The 20,702-nt window shown below is 35.5% G+C and overlaps 3 protein-coding genes across 6 annotated transcripts in view; 1 reads left to right on the forward strand and 2 right to left on the reverse strand.

Moving 5' to 3' along the window:
• The first annotated feature begins 1,420 nt into the window (after positions 1 to 1,420).
• LOC146533249 (uncharacterized) lies at positions 1,421 to 3,190 on the forward strand. The gene has a single exon (XM_085196346.1). The coding sequence runs from the start codon at positions 1,421 to 1,423 to the stop codon at positions 3,188 to 3,190; it is 1,770 nt and encodes a 589-aa protein (XP_085052472.1).
• A 4,039-nt stretch (positions 3,191 to 7,229) lies between these two features.
• On the reverse strand, positions 7,230 to 14,673 carry LOC146533250 (cytochrome b5-like). 3 transcript variants are annotated; one of them, XM_085196907.1, is made up of 4 exons: positions 14,651 to 14,673; positions 12,443 to 12,569; positions 11,092 to 11,217; positions 7,230 to 8,269 (listed from the first exon to the last, which is right to left on the reverse strand). In XM_085196907.1, exons 2-4 carry the CDS (start codon positions 12,560 to 12,562, stop codon positions 8,156 to 8,158), a joined length of 360 nt encoding a protein of 119 aa, XP_085053033.1. In that variant the 5' UTR covers positions 12,563 to 12,569; positions 14,651 to 14,673; the 3' UTR covers positions 7,230 to 8,155. The 3 variants fall into 3 exon arrangements, with proteins under 3 accessions (XP_085053033.1, XP_085053031.1, XP_085053032.1); XM_085196905.1 differs by lacking the exon at positions 14,651 to 14,673 and adding an exon at positions 14,202 to 14,601; XM_085196906.1 differs by lacking the exon at positions 14,651 to 14,673 and adding an exon at positions 12,972 to 12,995.
• A 289-nt stretch (positions 14,674 to 14,962) lies between these two features.
• Positions 14,963 to 20,702, reverse strand: part of LOC146533251 (uncharacterized) — a 30,802-nt gene continuing 25,062 nt past the window's right edge. For both annotated transcript variants that reach the window (XM_085196909.1, XM_085196908.1), the window contains exons 2-5: positions 19,004 to 19,107; positions 16,860 to 16,973; positions 16,122 to 16,247; positions 14,963 to 15,586 (exon numbers count right to left, since the gene is read on the reverse strand). In XM_085196909.1, the coding sequence (XP_085053035.1) occupies positions 15,569 to 15,586; positions 16,122 to 16,247; positions 16,860 to 16,973; positions 19,004 to 19,060 (315 nt within the window). In that variant the 5' untranslated portion in view covers positions 19,061 to 19,107 and the 3' untranslated portion in view covers positions 14,963 to 15,568. The remainder of the gene's footprint in view (positions 15,587 to 16,121; positions 16,248 to 16,859; positions 16,974 to 19,003; positions 19,108 to 20,702) is intronic.

Genomic DNA, 20,702 nt, shown 5'->3' on the forward strand with positions numbered 1-20,702 from the left:
TTTTTTACATTTCTTTTTGATATCTTATAGTTCTTTCAACATGTTACACAAATAAACAGTGAAGTTATAAAATTGTCAATAGGGCAGAAAGTGCAGAACGAATATAATGAATGTCTTAACACTAGTTTCTTCGATCGCTTAATATTGAGAGAAATAGCTTGCCAAGTATCTGTATTACAGATACTTTACAGATTCTGTAAATAAAAGTAAGTCTATACATATAACATAAATTATAATTACATCATGCCTAACTTTCACCTCTAATTGTGTTCGTGATATTGTATTTAACGCGTTGACTCAGTGGTCGTAAAGGTAGTAGGTAACCGTGCGGGGGTTATGGGTTGGATTTATTAGTTTTTAGCTTCCCGCTGTATCTCGCATATAGCGGTTATAGGCAGATGGAACCTAACTTCCCAATTTCCAAGACTACGTGTAGAGTCGTGAAACGAAGAAATGAAAATAATTCATTTCCTTGAGCGGGAATCGAATCCATTGTTAATCTTAGTGATAAAATTAAACAGTTACATTTTTAAAGTCGAAATGATAAAAATAGGTTCAATTTTAATGTAGCAAGTTAGTATTAAAAAAAAAAGAAGTTTTAGTAAGCTTGGTATATTATTTTTTTCTAGCCTTACTAAAATTGTTGTATTTTTACTTTAATTAACTTAATAACTATTCCACTTTAAACCTAGTTAGACTATATTTTTGTCTCTGAGTAAATTAGCTAATCAGTTTTATTACAAATATTTAAATTTCTTAAATTAATGTTAGTTCTGTAGAAATTTCATACAAAAGTAAACAATTCATTTATTGTTATTTATCGTTTACTGGATATTTTAGATTGTTATATTAGATATAACGTGACGTTGATTTAATTTTTTAAGATTACTGTTCATTTTTAATAATGTTTAACCTAGTAAAAGTGGAAAATGATGTTTTCTATAGCTTCACGCTGAGGAACCTGGGAACCATCTTAACACACACCGTTCCCATTAGGACAATCTGTTCCCAACTTTTTGATTTCGGAGTCATTGCGTGATGTGTGGTGGAAATAAACGCCAAGCTTTGCTTCCGTTACCAGAGCGAAGAAATAAAAATATTAAATATTTCATTTTCTCCAGTTTAAATCGAACCCGGAACCTATCGCGTTTACAGTCCCACGCTTGCACCCCTGCGCTACGACAGACGTAAAGAAATATTTACGTAAAATAACATACGCATAATAATAATTGTAAATGGAACCCTAGCAACCGTCAAACAAACATGTCAGGAAAAATTTTTACTGTTGATATAAATTAATAAATAATTTAGAAAAAGTACAAAACCATAAGAAAATGGGATACAAAAATATGATCTGGATTACTAGAATTAAAACAAATATTGGTAAAAGATGGCACAAGAGTAAAAAGTAGTGACGGATATGCCAGGAGGACAAGTGCACTCCCAACACCATGGGCGGAGATGTTGCCCTTCGAATCCGCAACCGCCGTCATCAGAAGACGACTATCGCACTGCGGCTTCGACTGCGGGTTCGGAGGGAGGAATGTCAGAGTCGGAAGGGCCGGCTTTAAGACCACGCCGGCGCGCCGACATCCCGCCATCGGAGGGTTTGGAGCCAGGAGTGTCGAGGATGCTCAACAAGGCTCCCGCTACCGGTGGTAAAGTGCCTCGCATGAGATGGTCTCAACAACTGAATGAGAGTGTCATGCGTGCGTACTATAGGGCAACAGAGGGGGGAACTAACCTCACTGCGTATCGTTCAAGGTTACTGTCTATGTTTCAGGAGCTTGAACCAACAGCGACCGTTACTGCACAGCGACTGTCGGACAGGGTGCGGATCATTCAGCGACGTCATCTGCTGGATGAATCCGTACTGGAAAGGCTACGCTTGAGCTTTCAGCAGGTCAATACTACCAACAACAACAGTTGCGACATCCGGTCACAGTTCCAGCACGCCAACATTGAGTCGCAAGGTAATATTGAGTTGTCTGTGAGTGCCCAGGATGATGAGCGATTGAGGAGAAGCTTGAAAGATGCTATTTTGGAATATGGTTCCATTCCGGTAAATCTCAGACCAAAATTACCTCGTTTGCCTATGCATAGACGTAACATAGCACTAGTGAGGATTCTAGATCAACATTTGCCAAGTCATTTTAACAACTGTAACGATCTTACTGATACGCATTCATTGTTGTATTGTGGTGCTGTAGCTGTATGTCGTGTTGCTGGTGTACAGTTCCCAAATAAAGGAGGTACTAAGGCGTCAAAGCATACGGTGCCGGCATGGCAGTACGACACTGAAAAGCGTATAAATCTGACTAGAATCCTCATTGGTAAGCTAATAAGTTTCAAGTCGGGTAATCGTCGACCGAGGGTCATGCGGTTTGTGGCGGAAGCATTTGCTGGAACAAATTTAAAGCCCAGTGAGTATATGGCTAACGTCACAAACCGTATTGACTTTCTGAAACAGAAACTCTATGCATTGGCAAAACGCATTAGAAGATATAGAGAACGATGGGATCGATACAATCAGAATAGTGCCTTTCAAAAGAACCAACGGAGTGTATACAGGAAATGGGAACGTTCTGGGGATAGTGTGGTTAATTGCGAGATCCCGAATCCAGATGCTAGTGCTGGTTTTTGGCGTAGTTTATGGTCGGCTCCTGTTGAACACACTGAGGGTGAATGGTTTTGTGATATTGCGAAAAATTGCGAAAATATTATACCAATGAGATCAATAAAAATAAGCGAAATTGACGTGTGGTGTGCTATTCGTTATGCTAGTAATTGGAAATGTCCCGGGCTAGATGGGTTGCATAATTTCTGGCTGAAGTGGTTTCGCAGTTCACATTCCGTTTTCGCAACACAATTCCAGGATGCCCTTGATTCTGGTACGTTACCAACATTTTTGACAACAGGTGTAACATTCCTGTCATACAAATCCGGATGTACCACGGAGCCTAAAAACTATCGCCCAATAACATGCTTACCTACGATCTATAAGCTCCTTACATCTATTCTGAATAAAAAAATCACAGGACATATTGTTCGTAACAAAATTTTGGCACCGACTCAGAATGGATGTAAGGCTGGTGGCCGTGGTACAAAGGAACTTCTTCTCATTGACACAACTAAGCCAACAGGTAAGACGGAACAGGAAAAATCTCACTACTGCTTGGATAGACTATAAGAAGGCATATGATTCAGTGCCACATACTTGGCTCTTGAAGGTCTTGGAGTTATATAAGATTGATATGACTTTGAGATCATTTTTAGAGGCTTGTATGGGACAATGGGTCACTGTCCTTCGTCATCTAGGGGAGTGTGATATTCCTGCAACGTCTGAACCGATAAGGATAAAGAGGGGTATATTTCAGGGTGACAGTCTGAGTCCTTTATGGTTTTGCCTAGCTCTGAACTTGCTCACTTGCTGTACATGGATGATCTGAAATTATTTGCGTCAAAACGTTCTGATCTTATGCGGCTACTAAAGGTAACTCAAACTTTTAGTAGTGATATAAGAATGGAATTTGGCGTCGATAAATGTGCTAGCATGCATGTAGTGCGGGGGAGTGTGATAAGATCTGATAATATTTGCATTTCAGATTCTGTTTTTTTCAGAACTCTTGGTGAAGGTGAGACTTATAAATATCTTGGAATGTCTGAAGCATTGGGTATTGATGAGCGGAGCATAAAGCAATTGGTGAAGGAGCGTTTCTTTAGTCGCCTGACAAAAGTGCTTGGCAGCCTTTTATCTGGTGGCAACAAGGTGCGTGCTTTCAACGGTTGGGTTATGCCGCTTTTAGCCTATACTTTTGGCATTGTAAGATGGACGCAGACTGAGTTAGACTCCGTAGATCGCCAAATACGTAAATTGTTGACGACATACCTAACGCACCATCCGCGTTCGTCTGTAATGAGACTGTATATCCCGCGTAAGTGTGGAGGTCGTGGCTTTTTGAATGTCAAGAACCTCCATAACCACGAGGTATGCAGTCTTAGAGAATATTTTCTCAAGATTGACGTGGATATGCACAAGGATGTGGTAACAGTTGACAAAGGCCTTACTCCTCTTTCCTTGGGCAAAGAGAACTGGCGTCGGCCTGTAGTACTTACTACTTCTGATCGCATGGCTGTATGGAAGAGCAAGGAGCTGCATGTTAGATTTCATAGAGCCCTAGTAGGCCAGGACGTGGATACTGCTTCATCATTATCTTGGTTACAGTTCGGGGATCTTTTCGGAGAAACTGAAGATTTTGTCTGTGCAATTATGGACGAAGTTATCAAGACACGGAACTACCAGAGACATATTATGAAAGATGGCACTATCGACATCTGCCGGGCGTGTCATCGACCTGGGGAGTCCCTCAGACATATTGTCTCTGGTTGTTCTCATCTTGCTAATGGTGAGTATTTGCATAGACACAATCAAGTAGCCAAGATAATACACCAGCAACTTGCTCTTCAATATGGCCTTGTAGAATTGGAGGTGCCTTACTACAGGTACAATCCCATGTCTGTTCTTGAAAATAGCTGTGCTTTGCTCTACTGGGATCGGTCTATTATTACTGACAGGTATATTGTTGCTAATAGACCTGATATAGTACTAGTAGACCGAGTGGCGCGCCGCGCAGTGATTGTTGACGTTACTATCCCACATGATGACAATCTCGTGAAGGCCGAAAAAGAAAAACAATCTAAATATTTGGACCTAGCCCATGAGATTACCGCCATGTGGGATGTCAATGCGACTATCATTGTGCCGATAGTGGTTTCGGTTAACGGTCTAATAGCGAAAAGCCTCGACCAACACCTTAAGAGGCTATCGCTTAGCTGTTGGATCAAGAACCGGATACAGAAGGCAGTGTTACTTGAGACGGCACGTATTGTGCGGCGGTTCCTCTCTCTGGAGCCCTAGCCACCGATGGCTTGGACCCTTGTCGCGCCCTCGGAAAAGTGATTTTTTTATATTTTTAAATGTATCCTTTTTTTTTATAATAATTTATATTTAAAAATGTAAAAATAATTCGCTAATTTAATAAAAGTATTGTAAATGGTAATTGTTGTAAAGTTGTAAATGTCTTATTAAAGAGCTGACTTTAATTGCCTTTTAATTTAAATAAAATTATTTAGTACTAAAAATATTAGCATGCAGTAATTATTTTATTTAGCGCCATCTAAAAATTTTTAAGAGAACTTATTAAAAAAATGCCTACAATAATCATGGAAATATATTTGATTACAATTTTATTGGCATTATAAATTTAATTAATATTATTTAAAAATTAATTATTTCTAGCTTGTTTACTTAAATATCAAGAAAATACGTTTAAAATTTAGCACCATCTACTTTGTCGGATACAAACTACTTTGTAAATCTTCATGTGTTGTACCGTTATTAATGACCACTATTATTACTAGATAGAGCTGCGGATAGCTTTAGGATTCAGCTTCACACTCCATCCCGCACCATGCTAAACATCCATCTTGCGAGCTTCCTGAGAATATATGCAAGTGGATCGCCAGCTTTCTCACGGTGGCTCGACGGCTTTTGCTCCGAATACATATGGCGTCCATATGACACATGGTGTCATCCAAAGTTGTCTGCTGCCCCCTATTCTGTTTATTTTGTGTGAATTCTATTGTGTACTACAGATCGTAGATCGCATCAACGCTCACCAGACGTGATGCGGTCAAACGCAAGCCTATTCATTATAAAAAAAAATACTGCATACGTTGCTATACAGATTGCACCGAACCGACCGACCGCGCAGTTCCTTTTCTGGAAAACGTCGACCAGTGCCGAAATAAGTTTGTATCTTCTATTGAGGCATCCCTCAGTAATGTGAAAAGTGGCGTGGCGTGGCGTTGAGATCCGCTCTCCAACAAGCCATGTTGCGTCTTTCCTTGTTCTCTCTTCCCTCCTACTTCCTAGACGCGCGATACGTGAAACCATAACGTCGTTGCATATGAAAAGACAAAATTAAATTATTTGAACGTGAGATGAATTTCTTGAATTAATTATGTAACAACAGCTCGATAATTATTCAGAATCACGACTCAGTGTTGATATTGGAAGTGCATATAAAAATCTTTTAAGTGTATTTTTCTATAAGTAGGTAGTCTGTTTTAATGTTTGTCTTATAATTTCTCTACAATTTAATTTTTGTTGGTAGAAATAGAAAGCCTCTTTACAATCTCTTGTTGTCCGTATTTTTGTTTAACATAAAGTCAAGAAGATTCTTATAATAAGGCCTAGCGCGGCGTCTAGTTGCGGTTTCCTCTGCCTGTCTGCCTGTCTCTGCCTCCCATACTGACCGACTATCATACCAGACGTGGAGGTGGTAGGTATAGGGTAGCTAAGTGCAGTTATTCATTTAGTGGCTTAATGTTTATTTGACGTACTTCAAGTAACAATAAAGAGCTTTCGTATGTATGATGGTGAATTAAGCTGCGTGTTACATCGGCACGGCCGCGACGCGAGTCGGCGTACGATTGTACTTATGCTTAGTTTTCGCTTTCTCTTATAAGTGGTTTCTACTGTGCCCCAATAGCCATATAGCCTTGGAGCTATATGAAGAAGTGTGACGCTGACGTCATACCTCAAATAGGTTTGTGGGCATGCCCCTTTCTGCAGTTAGCAAGGTACCTTCACTTTCCGCCGAATTCTCGAAGCCTCGTAGTGGCGGAAATCCGCGGAACTCGCCGAGCTTTACCTCGTTATCAGAGCGAGGAAATGAAAATATGAAATATTTAATTTCCTCGAGTAGCAATCGAACCCACAACCTGCCACGTTTACCAACTGAGTCACGATGACGTTAAATAAATGGAAATTTCAACGTATAGTACTCGGAGATTACTCAGAAACAATATTATTTATAAATTGTATACTAAACATATAACAATGGTTTCTTTCACAAAACGTGTCTCTTATCATTATGTATCTAAGTGAATTGTAAAAGAAATATTTTACAAATTTTTGTTAATAATGTAAACATGATGGATAATTATTCTTGCTTTTTTTAGGAAATATATTAATGATGCTAGTGAGCTACCCGTGGCACATTTGGAGAGAGCCGAACTAGGCGCGATGGTTGCGGGTTCGACCTCGCCGCGAATTATTTTTTGAATATTTAATTTAATAAATATGCTCTCTTGCCAAATGATAATTCTAACTTATTCTCTCCGATAAATGTTAATTTTTCATTATAAAAACAACGAAACAAAAATAAAATCAATATTTTATTACAAAATATGTTACAAAAGAATTATATATTTTTTAAAAGGTAGGTTTACACATTTTTTTCACATTTTTATACCAAATTACAGTAAATAATCATCAACCAAAGATTAAATATACACATAATATATTTTTAAGATACATAAGTAGTAGGCAGGCACGTATGCCAGTATATCTACATTTGTTCATTATAAAAACAACACTAATTGCGGTCTGCAACTTTTTGCGTGGTTTTTAACACATAAAATCTCTCCTTCCCGTAGAAACTTCGTCAGGAAAACTTCATAAAGTGTGACTGAAAAACCGACTGGTTGTGGGTTCGATCTCCACTCGAGGAGATGAAGTATTTTTTTCAATTTATATTTGCATTTCTTCGCTCTGGTGTCTGGAGTTTCTTAACACTAGGTTCCCTCTGCCTACCCACCTGTGTGTGGAATACAGCGTAAAGCCGTAGAAACTATGAGAAAACTTCTCTGAATGTTCCCCTCCTTCCTAATATACGTACATACCAAATTTCAACTTTATAAGTGTAGTAGTTTCGTTTGTTCGCTGTCAGTCAGTCACTCGGTAGGGGAAGAGTTTTAAGAGTTTTAACTAATTTCTGATGTCACAGCTGAAACTTAAAGCTAAGTTCAGTTACGACTTACTAGACTTCTATCTTTTTCTTTTTAGAGAAAATCGGGATAGACGTCATAGTGAAACGAGATGAGATGTTATATATCTATCTATATATGTAACTTGATATCACTTACTAGGCTTAAGAAAATTAAAAAGAAAGTTATGATTCAATTCCTACAAATGTATGCAGGAATTCGTATTAATTAAACGAAATTTTAATTATAAACGACAAATATGAGTGCTGATGTATAAAAGTTTAAAATAAATGTTTAGTGCAAAGAACATCTAAGTAGATGTCTATCCCATGAGTCCACATGAGATGACGCTCATGCAGCTCCTGCTGGAGGTCTCGGGCGCGGCGGCGACCACTCGCTTCTTCTTTTTCCCGTTCGCATCGTATTTCTTCTCTTCCTGTAAAATTATTTTATTTATTAAATGTATATTTTAGGGCAATTGTGACATTTCTATTTTTTAGCTTCTCGCTTTATCTCTCACAATTTTCGCCTGTACCTAGTCTACGCTAAATTAATTCATTTTCCTGAGTCGGAAGAATCGATCAACACCGCGCCACGACAGTTGTTTGCGGCGGAACTACTTACGAGTGTGTTAGAATCATGATAGTAGATATAATAAATAAAGATAAATTAGAATAATTGGAGGATTGTCGTATCGAATAAACATCAGAAGCGGTTGGTAGCTATAAGTAATGTTATTCTACCTTTTAAATGATCTGAAGCTTGGAGCAGTGCCGTGGACTTGTGACCACATCTGTAGGCTTAAGGGATCCCTTTACAGTACTAACACTCGCCTTTCACTGCTCCAGCCCAGTATAATTACATATAACTTACCTGCACTATACTTACCACATTTGCAATCACAGTAATATTTGATTATATTGATGATAAATCTATTAACATTTATAATTAAGATAGCCGAGGATATATAATACATTTACAATAATACTATAAGTGAAATATATTCGTAATTCCATTGTTTTATATCACCAGCCAGCAAATCATAGGCAGATGTATCAAACTACAAATCCTAGACAAGTGTCCATTATCAATTATAAAATATTATTTATTGTAATTATCATATATGTATTATTTATTATTTATATACCATTATTTTTATAAATCTATTAAATATAAACATAATTCTATAGTAACCCATTACTTAACTACCAAATCATAGACGGATATTTTAAACGCCAAATCAATTACAAGTGTCAAATGTCAATTACAAAACATTATACTCGTATATGATAACAATCATATATGTATTATTTATTATTTAGTCACCATTAATTCTATAAAGCTATTAAGTGCATCCAGCTCCAGCTAGACATACTCTAGTGTGGAAGGCACTCGGGCTACTATGCAACATTGTGCAATAATCTATTTATTTGTTATTGCACAATGTTACATATTTATTATTAACGCAATTCTCTCTTTCTAGTTCGATGCTCGTAGGTTTGATTATAAAACTTTGTTTCAGCGGGATAAAGGGTACCAACGTAGGTAAATTAGTCATTGTACATATTTCCAACTCGATTACATGTTAACTGGTAAATTTTTAGGCAACAAAAAATATTATTCTTATTTCATCTCAATATTATATTATCTACATAAATTCTCATTATACAAATGATATACATATTTAAAAGAATATCGTTGACTACATCTAATCATATCTTTGTCAAGTGCGCAGTACTTGAGAGTACTAGACAATGCGACGCACATTTGTATATAAATTAACAGCATTAATGTACGTGCACATTAATTGTTTCACATTATTATAGAAGATGGACTTCAAGAACAAAGTCGTAATAGTAACAGGGGCCAGTTCCGGTATCGGAGCTTCCATAGCCGTGGCGTTTAGCGCCGCCGGAGCCAATGTCACCATTGTAGGACGGAATGAAGCAAAACTTGCTGCAGTCGCCAAGAAATGCAAGGATGGACTAGTCATCCGTGCTGATATATCAAAAGAAAATGATCTACGTAATATTATTGATGAAACAATAAAAAAATTTGGCCAGCTAGATATTTTAATCAATAACGCCGGAACAGCTCTTGGGAATGGAGGTCTAGTTGATGGTGAAATTATGAAATACTACGATACGATTATGAATGTTAATTTGAAAGGTGTCGTCCATTTAACTAGCCTCGCTACTCCTCACCTGATAAAGACTAAAGGGAATATCATCAATATATCCAGTATTGCGGGACAGATGCCACCCTTTGGAGAGGGGATGATAAATTATTACGTATCTAAGGCTGGCTTGGATCACTTCACTGTATGTGCTGCTGTAGAGTTAGCTCACCATGGAGTAAGAGTCAACGTCATCAGTCCTGGGCCAGTCACCACGGATCTTTTGATCAACTCTGAATCTTCTATAACTTGGGATGATTTTCCGCAAAAAACTTTGTTGAACAGAGTTTCGAAGCCGGAGGAAATAGCAGATTTAGTATTGTTTCTTGCCAGTGCCAAGGCAAAGGGTATCACAGGATCCAACATCGTGAGTGACAACGGTATGCTTATCAAGAAGGGATAATTTTAAAAGTATCTATGTAATGTAAAAAATATAATAAAACATTAAATAATTTGTTTTATGTTTATGTTCTTATTAATTTTTGATCCATTTGCATGTATATTAACCTATTTAATAATATAATAATCTATATATATAAAATCGAAAGGTCACTCACTCATCACGAAATCTCAGAAACTACGAGTGCTAGGAATCTCAAATTTTGCATAGGAGTTACTTATAGGACGTAGGTGCTCGCTAAGACGGAAATTCGCAATATTCGACTTCTAAGGGGTAGTTTTTGTTTAAGTTTGTATGAAACTTCGTTACTACAAATGTTACGAGTCTCAAATTTTGCATAGACGTCACTATGACGTAGTCATGGAGACAGAAATTAATAATAACATAGTTCACGCGGGTGTAACCGCGAGCGGGCCGCTAGTAATATAATAAAATCTTTATTTCAGACATAGTCCATATAAAATTTTGTTAGTATACATTTGCTTAATCTACGTTAGTAATTAATATAAAATAATAAAAAAAATATTTAAATTTATTTTATATGAAGAACGATTTTGTCTTGTTACCAGAGCCAAGAAATGAAAATAATGTGGGGGGGTGGGGGTGAACCCACAATCGTCGCGTTTACAGTGAGCTAGAGTGAGTGAGAATATTAAGGTAAATATATAAGATATACTCGTACCTCGATAATTTCCCCAATTTTGTGTTTGTTTAATATCGTGTGTGCGTCCGAGCTGTGACCGACGTCGTCGAATGCCCCGGTCGCATCCTTGCCTGCTTCGTCTAAGATCACGTCTCCGCCGGGATGCTGCAAGTATATCATAACAATTATAATAGCAGGATAAACAGCACACGTCAGGACACTCAGTTCAAAGAGAGACAATGCCGCGCTTCGTCTGCCTCCGCAACATCCGTCGCGTGTAGGATGCTCTACGACAGCTTCGGTACAATTGACTTGACTTGAATCACCTATCATTTGATTTTTTATTCATACTCAGTTCTTATTTTGTTTACAATAGTACTTATTATTTATTGTTGAAATTAACGTAACGATGAACTCGCGTCTTTTTAAAATGTCCTAATCGCGAGCTCATGGTTTACTTACTTGTCAGGTTGCTCGGAGGGTTTCCAAGAGGCACATGTGGTTGACTGTGATACGTACCACCAAAGCAACGATACGTACATTTTAAATTATTTACATTAGTAAGGCCAAACTCAAGTGAAAGAAAAGCATTTAAAACGCTTCTAAAACGTTGGAAATGAAAGTATGTAACTTTCATTTCTCAGCTCATTTGCATTTCCAATACTCGAGACAAGTGGGTCTACAGTTTGTTTTGTGCCAAGTTTTTTCCCCATATCTACTACCCTATAAGACGAAGTAGGTAGTAGAGGTCATATAATGTTGAGCATTTATTCTTCTGCAAATTTCATTTTGAATTATAAACTTTATAAAATTTCCGAACGCTAGGATAATGTTAGCTCTACTAGTTTTTAAATAACACCTCACACACAGTCATGAAGAGAGAAAAAACCTCTGAGACCTTTAAAAATCTCAAGCTGCGAGCGTGGTCCTGCGGGACCTGAACCTAGGCGGAGAACCTTGCAACCGTTCAATATGCTGAATTGAATCCACAACCACGCGTCAATTTAAAAATCCATTGTGATATACATATAGTAATATGTGCTAAGTAGAGTAAGGATAATACAAGTGACGTTGCATATGACATCATGGGCCGGGCGAAGCGAGTTGGAGTTTTGAGGTGCAATGTCTACAGACAGTAAACTCTAAAGGTCTATTTCTGCCTTTTGTTACCAACCAAAGTGTAACCAACCTATCAGCCACACCACGCCATGCCATGGGCCCATTTAAATTTTACTTGGCTCCTTGTGAAGATTAATTGGTGAAGAATAGGAAAAAAGAAAATTGCCTTGAGTAAATATGAACTTATGTCAAAAACGTGTATTTACGTATTTAGTAATTGACCCACATTACAGTTAAGAGTTTAAGATACGTGAAAAAAAGAGGAGCATACCTGATTTACGTAGGAAGTGACGTCATAAACGGAGTCTTTGTATATGAGCCAGACGGGCGCGCCGCCCCGCCCGTTGCGGCTCGCGACGTCCGCTACTGTGTAACTCTGCTCTGCCGCCATACTGGAACTTATATTAAAATATATTGTTTTTGGGGTTCCGTACCTCAAAAGGTAAACGGAACCCGTATAGGAGCACTTTGTTGCTCGTCCATCCGTCTGTCAAGACCATTTATCTCGAGATCGCGTAGGGGTATCAAGTTTAAATAATATCAAATATTTAGGTCTTTGCTCCCTTAAAGCTCAAAAAAAATCAAGTTTCTTAATCAATGCAAAAAGAGCATACAAGCATTTATGCATCGATTTTGTTGCATTTTGTATTAAATTAATCTCATAATCAAGTCTTAGGGTACTTCCCATGGGCCTACAGTTATGTAATTTGGCTCGAACTGTAATCTTATAATATAAATAAAGAAGAAAAATTGATAAAGGAAAATTTATAAGTATTTAATATAAAAAAAACATTACTCACTTATATTTGTACTTTATTTCATACAAAATGTACAGTATAAATTTTACTTCCCGTTGACCTACAATCCTGAAATTGGTACGGAAGCCTCGGTGGGCAAGTCCAACGCGCCCTTCCAAGATAGGCAGACGAAACGTAGAGAAAAAATATGAAAAAATATTGTACTACTAAAATATTTTTGACGCAACATGAATTATCGTAGGAGTCGCCTTTAAAGCAAATAATGCAAGCCGGAAATGTTGGAAGGTCCCAAACCCCAAGACCATTCCCCACTTTCCGCCAAATTGTAAAAGTCAAGACAGTGTGTGTTGAGTGACATATTACATATATGTGTATTGTTTATAATATACATATGTATAAGTTATTCAATATCGATACACGTGTACTAGCGTCATTAATTATAATCTTAATCGACTAATTAGATTACCAAGCTTTAATCGTTTATATAAACTTAATTATCTCTTATCGTATCGTTAAAATTATATTAAAATACATACTTTACCAGTATTATATTATTTACTTGATAACTTATTATATCAAACATATATGAAGATCATAAGTTTTCAGTATCTTTTTATGTGTTTCATATCATTATTCATAAAAGTGCTCTATGGCGTAGTGACAGTGTCTTAGTGTAAATGTGATAGCTATGGGTTCGATTGGCCGCCACTCTACACGCAGTACGGATTGCCTTAACATTAGGTTCCCTCTGCCTTGTCTGATGTATGCGAGATAAAAAGCTCATATTATTAAGATTAATAATCGAAAATCGAATTCTATAATACAATTAGGTATGACATCCAAATTGGATACTTTTTCATCAATTTGTAGAAGTTGTTTAGAACTTGTACAATTTGTACAATAGGGTACTGTGCTGCGAATGGCTGTTACGTAGCACAAAGCCAGGTTCAACCGGTGTCGGCGCTAGTCTTGTGTCAACTGTATGTTACTAGAGCATAGCACTGTAGAACATCATATTTTTTTTAGCTTCTCGCTTTACCCCGCACATAGCAGAGTAGGCAAAGGAAACATGGGAACCTAGTGTTAAGATAATACGTTCCGTACTTTTCGCTGAATTCTGGAGATATTGCGTGTATTTTTCTGAGTGGGAATCGAACTCATAATCATCGCGTGTAAAGTAACACACTTGTGCCCCTGCGCCACGGCTGAAGTTAATATAAAATTAATATAAATAGTATTATACATAAAAATATAATATGTGATTTCCCTCACCTCAGTAGTTTCCCCGACGCGTCCACGCAACGACTGATAATGTGTCGCGTTGATAACGTCTCTGTCACTTTTTTTATCATTACACTTGTTTAAAAATCTTTTTTCATATCGAATGCCGATGATGTGACTCAATAATGATGGACAACGTAGATAATGAAGAGTGAACTATGTTTGTAAATTTGTAGAAAACATTTTAAATTATTAAAAGTAGTAAAGCCGACGGAAAACTTAGTCCACTAGACTATTATTTTGATTAATTTGTTATCGAGTCACACAAATATTAAATAAGTTTAGTTGTAATAGTTATGTCGGTACAGACTTATTTTGTTTGTTATACTATTTCTTGTCCACGATCCGTACTGTAGCAGTCACTCTTTCCTCGTTAATCCTTCATCAGGCACTACAAGAATCAAATTCAAAGTGTCCCGTATTTAAAGAGACCACCTCACCTCAGCCTACATACACCCGGCCGCACGTCCCAGGGTTGACTTGTGTCATAGATAAAGATTATCGGAGGAAATCATAATTATGATAACGATATAAATTATAATCTTATCACTTAAATTGTGGTTAAACATTTTTTAATTTTAGTGCATCATCGAAACTTATTAAATTTCCAAAATTTCTTAATTACATATTCATAAAATGTTGCTGATGAATTCTGCTTAAATAAAATATACAATCATATTAAGAAGATGAACAGTTTGTTTGATTAAATACGCTAATCTCAGGAACTACTGGTTCAAATTGAAAAAGATGGCTTATAATGTAATCACCATATTCACTTTATTTAATTAAAATACGGTAAATGGGTAAAAATACAAATTGTTTCATATTTTGTTTTTAATGGTAATTAGTACAATTTAATGCGTTGTTTTAATATTGTAAGTCGATATAACAAATGAAACTTAGCTTGTTTTGCGTTTTCTTTATTATTAAAGTATTTAGTTAGGACTGACCGCAGCGTGTGGCGCTCCGGTCTCTCTGCCTACCCCGGCCCCGCTCAGGGACGCGACGTGACGTGACGCTAGTTGTTTATTTTAGTTTTTTAGTTTATTTATTTAAGTTACTTTAAGCATGCTTATAATTCTAAGTGTATATAATAGTGAATTAAATTTATATTAGAATAAAATTAAACATTTATTTATAAAATGACATCACCCAACTGGTGCAAAAATTACGTATTTGCACTTTCTTTTTCAAGATACATGAGATATTCTTTTATTTAGTTCAGTCGCAACATTAACATGTCTTACTTGTTTTTAGAAAATGTAATTGCGTCATTGTTGCACCAAGTGAGCCATGTGTAATCACTTAAATTACAATAATGACTAACGACGTGAGTTTTTTATCTTAGCAAATTATGTCTAGGTGTCGTGAGCCTTCTGTAATGAGAGGGAAAAAAAATTAAGAATTAATGCTAGCTAGATAGTTATAACAAAAAATAATATATCTTGTACGTACATACATATATAGATATTACAAGTGGTATTTGAGGCTGTAATGGCGCTAAATCTGACTGTAAACGCACCGGTTGTGGTTCAGTTCCCACTCGGGTAATGATTTATTTTCATTTCGCTCTAGTAGTAAGACAATGCGCTGCGTTGAGTTCCGGAGTGTAAACACGAGGTGACCCAGCTGCTGGTTAGAGAAGTGGTGAAGGTATTTTTAATGCAAAAACATTAATTATCAGTATATTTTCAAACTATATTTAAGCATAGATTTTGAAGAATTCATTGAATTTGAAGTTCTGACTTGCAGTGTGACAGCTTTTTACTGCAAATGCGACGGTATTGGGTTCATGTCCAACTCGGGAATATTGCTAAGTCCCGGTCGGGTAAGGCAATGCGAGGCGTGGAATTGCTCTTGGAGGACCTTCGTGTCAAATACTAACAAATTAGGATAGCTACAAATACTTACAATTTGTCCAACAGAAAATATTTTGATAGCTTGATTGAGCACGTAGTCGGGCATGCCGGCGGCGCGCACCAGCTGCGTGACGTCCTTGCCCGCGTTGTCCCGCAGGTGGTGGCTACCACCGGCGTGCTGGGGAGACCAAGGCTTATCTTTAATTTTATTTTCTATTGATAATTTAAATGAATATAATTAACCCGACAGCTGACTGCAAAAGCGACGGTAGTGGATCAATTTCCACTAGAGGGAATGAGATATTTAATATTTTCACTTCTTGCTCTGCTAACGAGGCAACTGTACCACGACCGTAAATAAATCGTACTTAAATAATAATAAATATTATTATTTCTTGCTATAAATTTCCCTAGAAAGGCTTTCAACACGCTTCTATCGCAAAACGACATTTTTCAAGAAATATTCTGTGGTAAATAGTTGTTTCTTGGAGAGGATTACTAAGGGTTATTAATTTGCAGTTTTAATTACACTCTCATTTTACTGCGTTTTTTTCTTAGATATTGTGTAGGTAGTTAATACTGAAGAGCAATGTTTCTTTGAAGATTGCTTTATTAATTTCAAATATCTTTTCATTATCTATATTTAAAGAAAGATATATTATAAGATAAATATATTTCTAAATATTTAGATTTTACCAGAGCATTAGCAGTTTACCAGAGCGAGGGATTGAAAATACGTCCTTACACCGTGTGGGAATGGAACCAACCACCAACGTGAATTGAAGCTCACCATATCAGCAAAATCCGTGACGTCGTAGACACAGTTATCCAGCACTATATAAAGAGGCCGGCCGTCTCGTCCATCGCCCGTCGCTACCTCAGACCAAGTGAAATTTCGTTGAGGCTAGAAGTCAAAATATTTATTTACAAAGCTTAGACACTTTATGTTTACTGATATACATACAATAGAAGTTTTTTTAATATTTAATTTTAATTAATTGTATCCTTCGATTTTTTTTAAGAGAACGCTGATTTTATTCATTCAACTTATAAACTTTTCTTAAGTTACTTACATTCTTAACATTTTAAAAGTTTTTTTTTCATATTGTGAATAGTAAAATATTTAGACTGAAAATCCAAGAGGCGCGTGTTTGAATCCTGCTATAGATAAGTTGCAATAACCTGCATTTTTAAAAGTTTTTGAAAAATAAATTATAATACATTATGTTTGTGTTGCTGTTTTCAAAGTAAAGTTATTATAGATATTGAAAGTAAATATTTTAAGCGATATAATAAGGTTAGGTCACTCCGTTCTCCTCTTTTCGCATTACAGAGAAGGTAGAGAGGACTTTGTGTCAAGACACTCCATCTTCACTTTCGCCTAAATTCAAGACAGAGCGTGTTGAATGGCAGAATTTTTACGCCGAACTTTGACTTTTATATTTTACATAGAGCAGAGTAAGCAGAGGGAACCTAGTTAAACTTTCTAATTGAGAATTTACTTTTTTAAAAATAAAATACTAATTTAAATTAAAACTATTTAATACGTGTGATCGATTTGGAGATCACAACAATATTAATTCTTAAAGTTAAAAGTATTTGTATTACAAAAGTTATAATGTATTGCGACATTTAACATGAATTTTTACGGAACAATAAAAGTGCTTATAACAATAATGGGAATACTCCGGTGGTCTCGCTGAGCCAGCGGAATAATCTCGCTTAACCTAATACTGAGGGTTTGGGTGAGTGCATAACTACCTAGTGTCAAGCCACTACGTTGCCCCCGCATCGCTCAAAAATAGAAACATTGCATGTGGACAGTCCACACAGTGGAGTGGCACAAGTCAAAACCCTCGAATTTGGAAGTGATTTGATTCCCTCCTCGGAATTGATTCCCTCGATTTAGAATTGTACCAATAATTTTTCCCAAATTTCTTGTTTTTATACGAGTTGTATACGAGTATAATATTTAATTGAGGTTTAAAAGCTTCCTAGGGTTACTTATTATTATATAGCAGATATGTAAAAAAGAAACTCGACAGATTGATCTATCAACGTCAAGCTTAATCCGGCGGCTCGAGCTTAACGTAGCTACATAACTACTAATATTAGGATTCTTTTTTAATATGAAATCTTTTTGTAAAACCACCCGAAGAATTAAAATTAAAGAAATTTAATTATTCTTCAATAAAATGTAGGAAGAATTTATAGGCTGTATGTACTGCTACAATGATTACAAGCAAAACAAAAATGAATGAAAATCTTTTCGTCAGTTTAATGTCGACAGCCGGTTTTCGTATTGCCCTGAAGTTTTGACGGTCGCACATTTGACGGAGATCGGAATACTTTAACTCTAGATTCTCTCTGCCTACCTTGCTATATGTGGCATAAAGCGTGCATAAAAAATAATTTTTCATTTTAAAACTATAAAACAAATTATTTATTTAATTTATTATGGCTTTAGCAGCAATATAATATAATAATATCATTTATATTTATATACAAAAAGAACTATACTCGTAAAAAAATATTCAAGAGTAGATAATGAATCCCGCTCCCATTAAAATACGCATACAGATAAGGTTTTTCCAATTTTCATTGATAAACCAATATTTAATGTCTCAATTATCGATTTTCCTTATTAGATACTAATATTGACAATAGATTATACATTTTTCACACTAATCTTACAAAGAGATAAGTATTACAGCTTAATCGTAAAACATTTTTTTGTATTCTGACTGCGTACTACTTTCCTAGAAAACGTATAAAAATTTAATCGTAGCTATCATTACTATAATTTTAACAGTCACAGTGATTGGACGGTTTCCTAAACGGGAGGAAATTCGAATTCCGTTGCGTGAAAATTTTATATATTTTCTAATAAAGGGTATTTCTTTCCTAAGTATGGAATAGTACTTAAAAACTTACTAATTGAGATTTATCTATAAACTGGGCGAAGTGTTCCAGTCCTCTGACAACAGTCATTGGGTTCAAGAAGATTGGTAGCGCTGGCCATCCCCAGTCTGCGTTTACTGTAATACCAAATAAGTCTTTGTGTCAAATTATTATTTACTTTATGTTTAAGTCAAAAAAGATTTTTTTATATTTGTATTTAATGGAAATAAAAACTTATATAAAAAATAATTTATTTTAATAAATAGCTTGTTTTTTATTGTGTAATAATATACACAAAAATACAAATATACTTTGTTCTGAAATAATTAATAAATATTTTAATGTTCATTGTCAAATAAAACACTTCGCTAAATGGAGTAAATTAACTTATTAGAGAATTATATCAATACTGAATATACTTTTATTAAATATGTGAATAAATTTTACATTTTTAAATATAAATTACTAGTGGACCCGGACGCGGCTACGCCTGCTTCAACTATAAGAATATTTATTAAATATATTCATGAAATTATTTTCAATTCTCAATAGAATTAGTAAGAAAATATAAGCTCAAATAATCAAAAAGAATAATAAGTAGATACACATTATTAGAAAAAATTATCTGAGTTATTGAAATGAACTAACAAAAGGATTAAAAGTAACTAAAGGATAGGTATTCTTAATATTAGAAAAAGTATCTAAAGTTTTCCGTGCGTGCGTACATAGATATCGACTCTACGAAATAACTAAACATTTCTCTGTATTAAGTAGGATAATTTTAGCGGGCAATATCAAATAAAATAAGAAGAGAATCAAAGTGTATTTTAAATTAATTATAAACAACAAATAAAGTTCGAAAATATATGAAAATTTATAAAACCGTCAACGTCATCTGCCCGTTCGCGTCGGTCATACTATGCCGCCCGCTAGGTGGCTAGGTCATTTGGAATCAGTGACATCTCCTTAATTATTTATTAGTATGTTATACAGTAAACTATAACTTCAATCTAGATAAAATGCTAAAAGGGACTATTATATTTATTTTCATAAGGATGAATATCAAAACGTCGCGGTAGCGGTCGCGTAGCAACGACGGTTGTTATTAACATGGCAGAATAAATTGCATGTCAAATTAGAATGTACTCTAAAATATATTAGTATATATGTGTAATGTAATGTTATATAGCCTATAGCACTTCTGAAGAATGCAGCTTTCATACAAAACAAAAACAATGAAAATCGGATCAGTAGATCCAGAGATCTTAGCGTTCAAACAAACAAACAAACAAACAAACAAACAAACAAACAAACAAACAAACAAACAAACAAACAAACAAACAAACAAACAAACAAACAAACAAACAAACTCTTCCGCTTTATTATATTAGTATAGATTATAAAAAAGATACATTTAAAAATCAATATATCAATATATTATTAAATTAATTAAGCCTAGTGTTAAGACGCCCAAATCTGGAGTCATTGAATCTGCGTGTTGAAAGGCGGAACTTTTGCCCCAACACCAGAGCGAAGAAGTGACAATATTAAATATTTCATTTTCTCAAATGGAAATGGATATTTAAAGATATTTTTAATTTGAAAAAAAAAGAAAATTGCGATTCACTAAGACATCATCTAATTTCAGAAATGAACGGGAAAAATGTTTTATTTTGAATACTGTTCTCAAATAATTTCCGATAAATCACAAAATCACTATGTTTAATTCCAA

The sequence above is a fragment of the Heliconius melpomene genome, chromosome 13, assembly GCF_056956725.1.
Source record: "Heliconius melpomene rosina isolate 202511_hmr_F chromosome 13, ASM5695672v1, whole genome shotgun sequence".
NCBI classification, from domain to species: Eukaryota; Metazoa; Arthropoda; class Insecta; order Lepidoptera; family Nymphalidae; genus Heliconius; species Heliconius melpomene.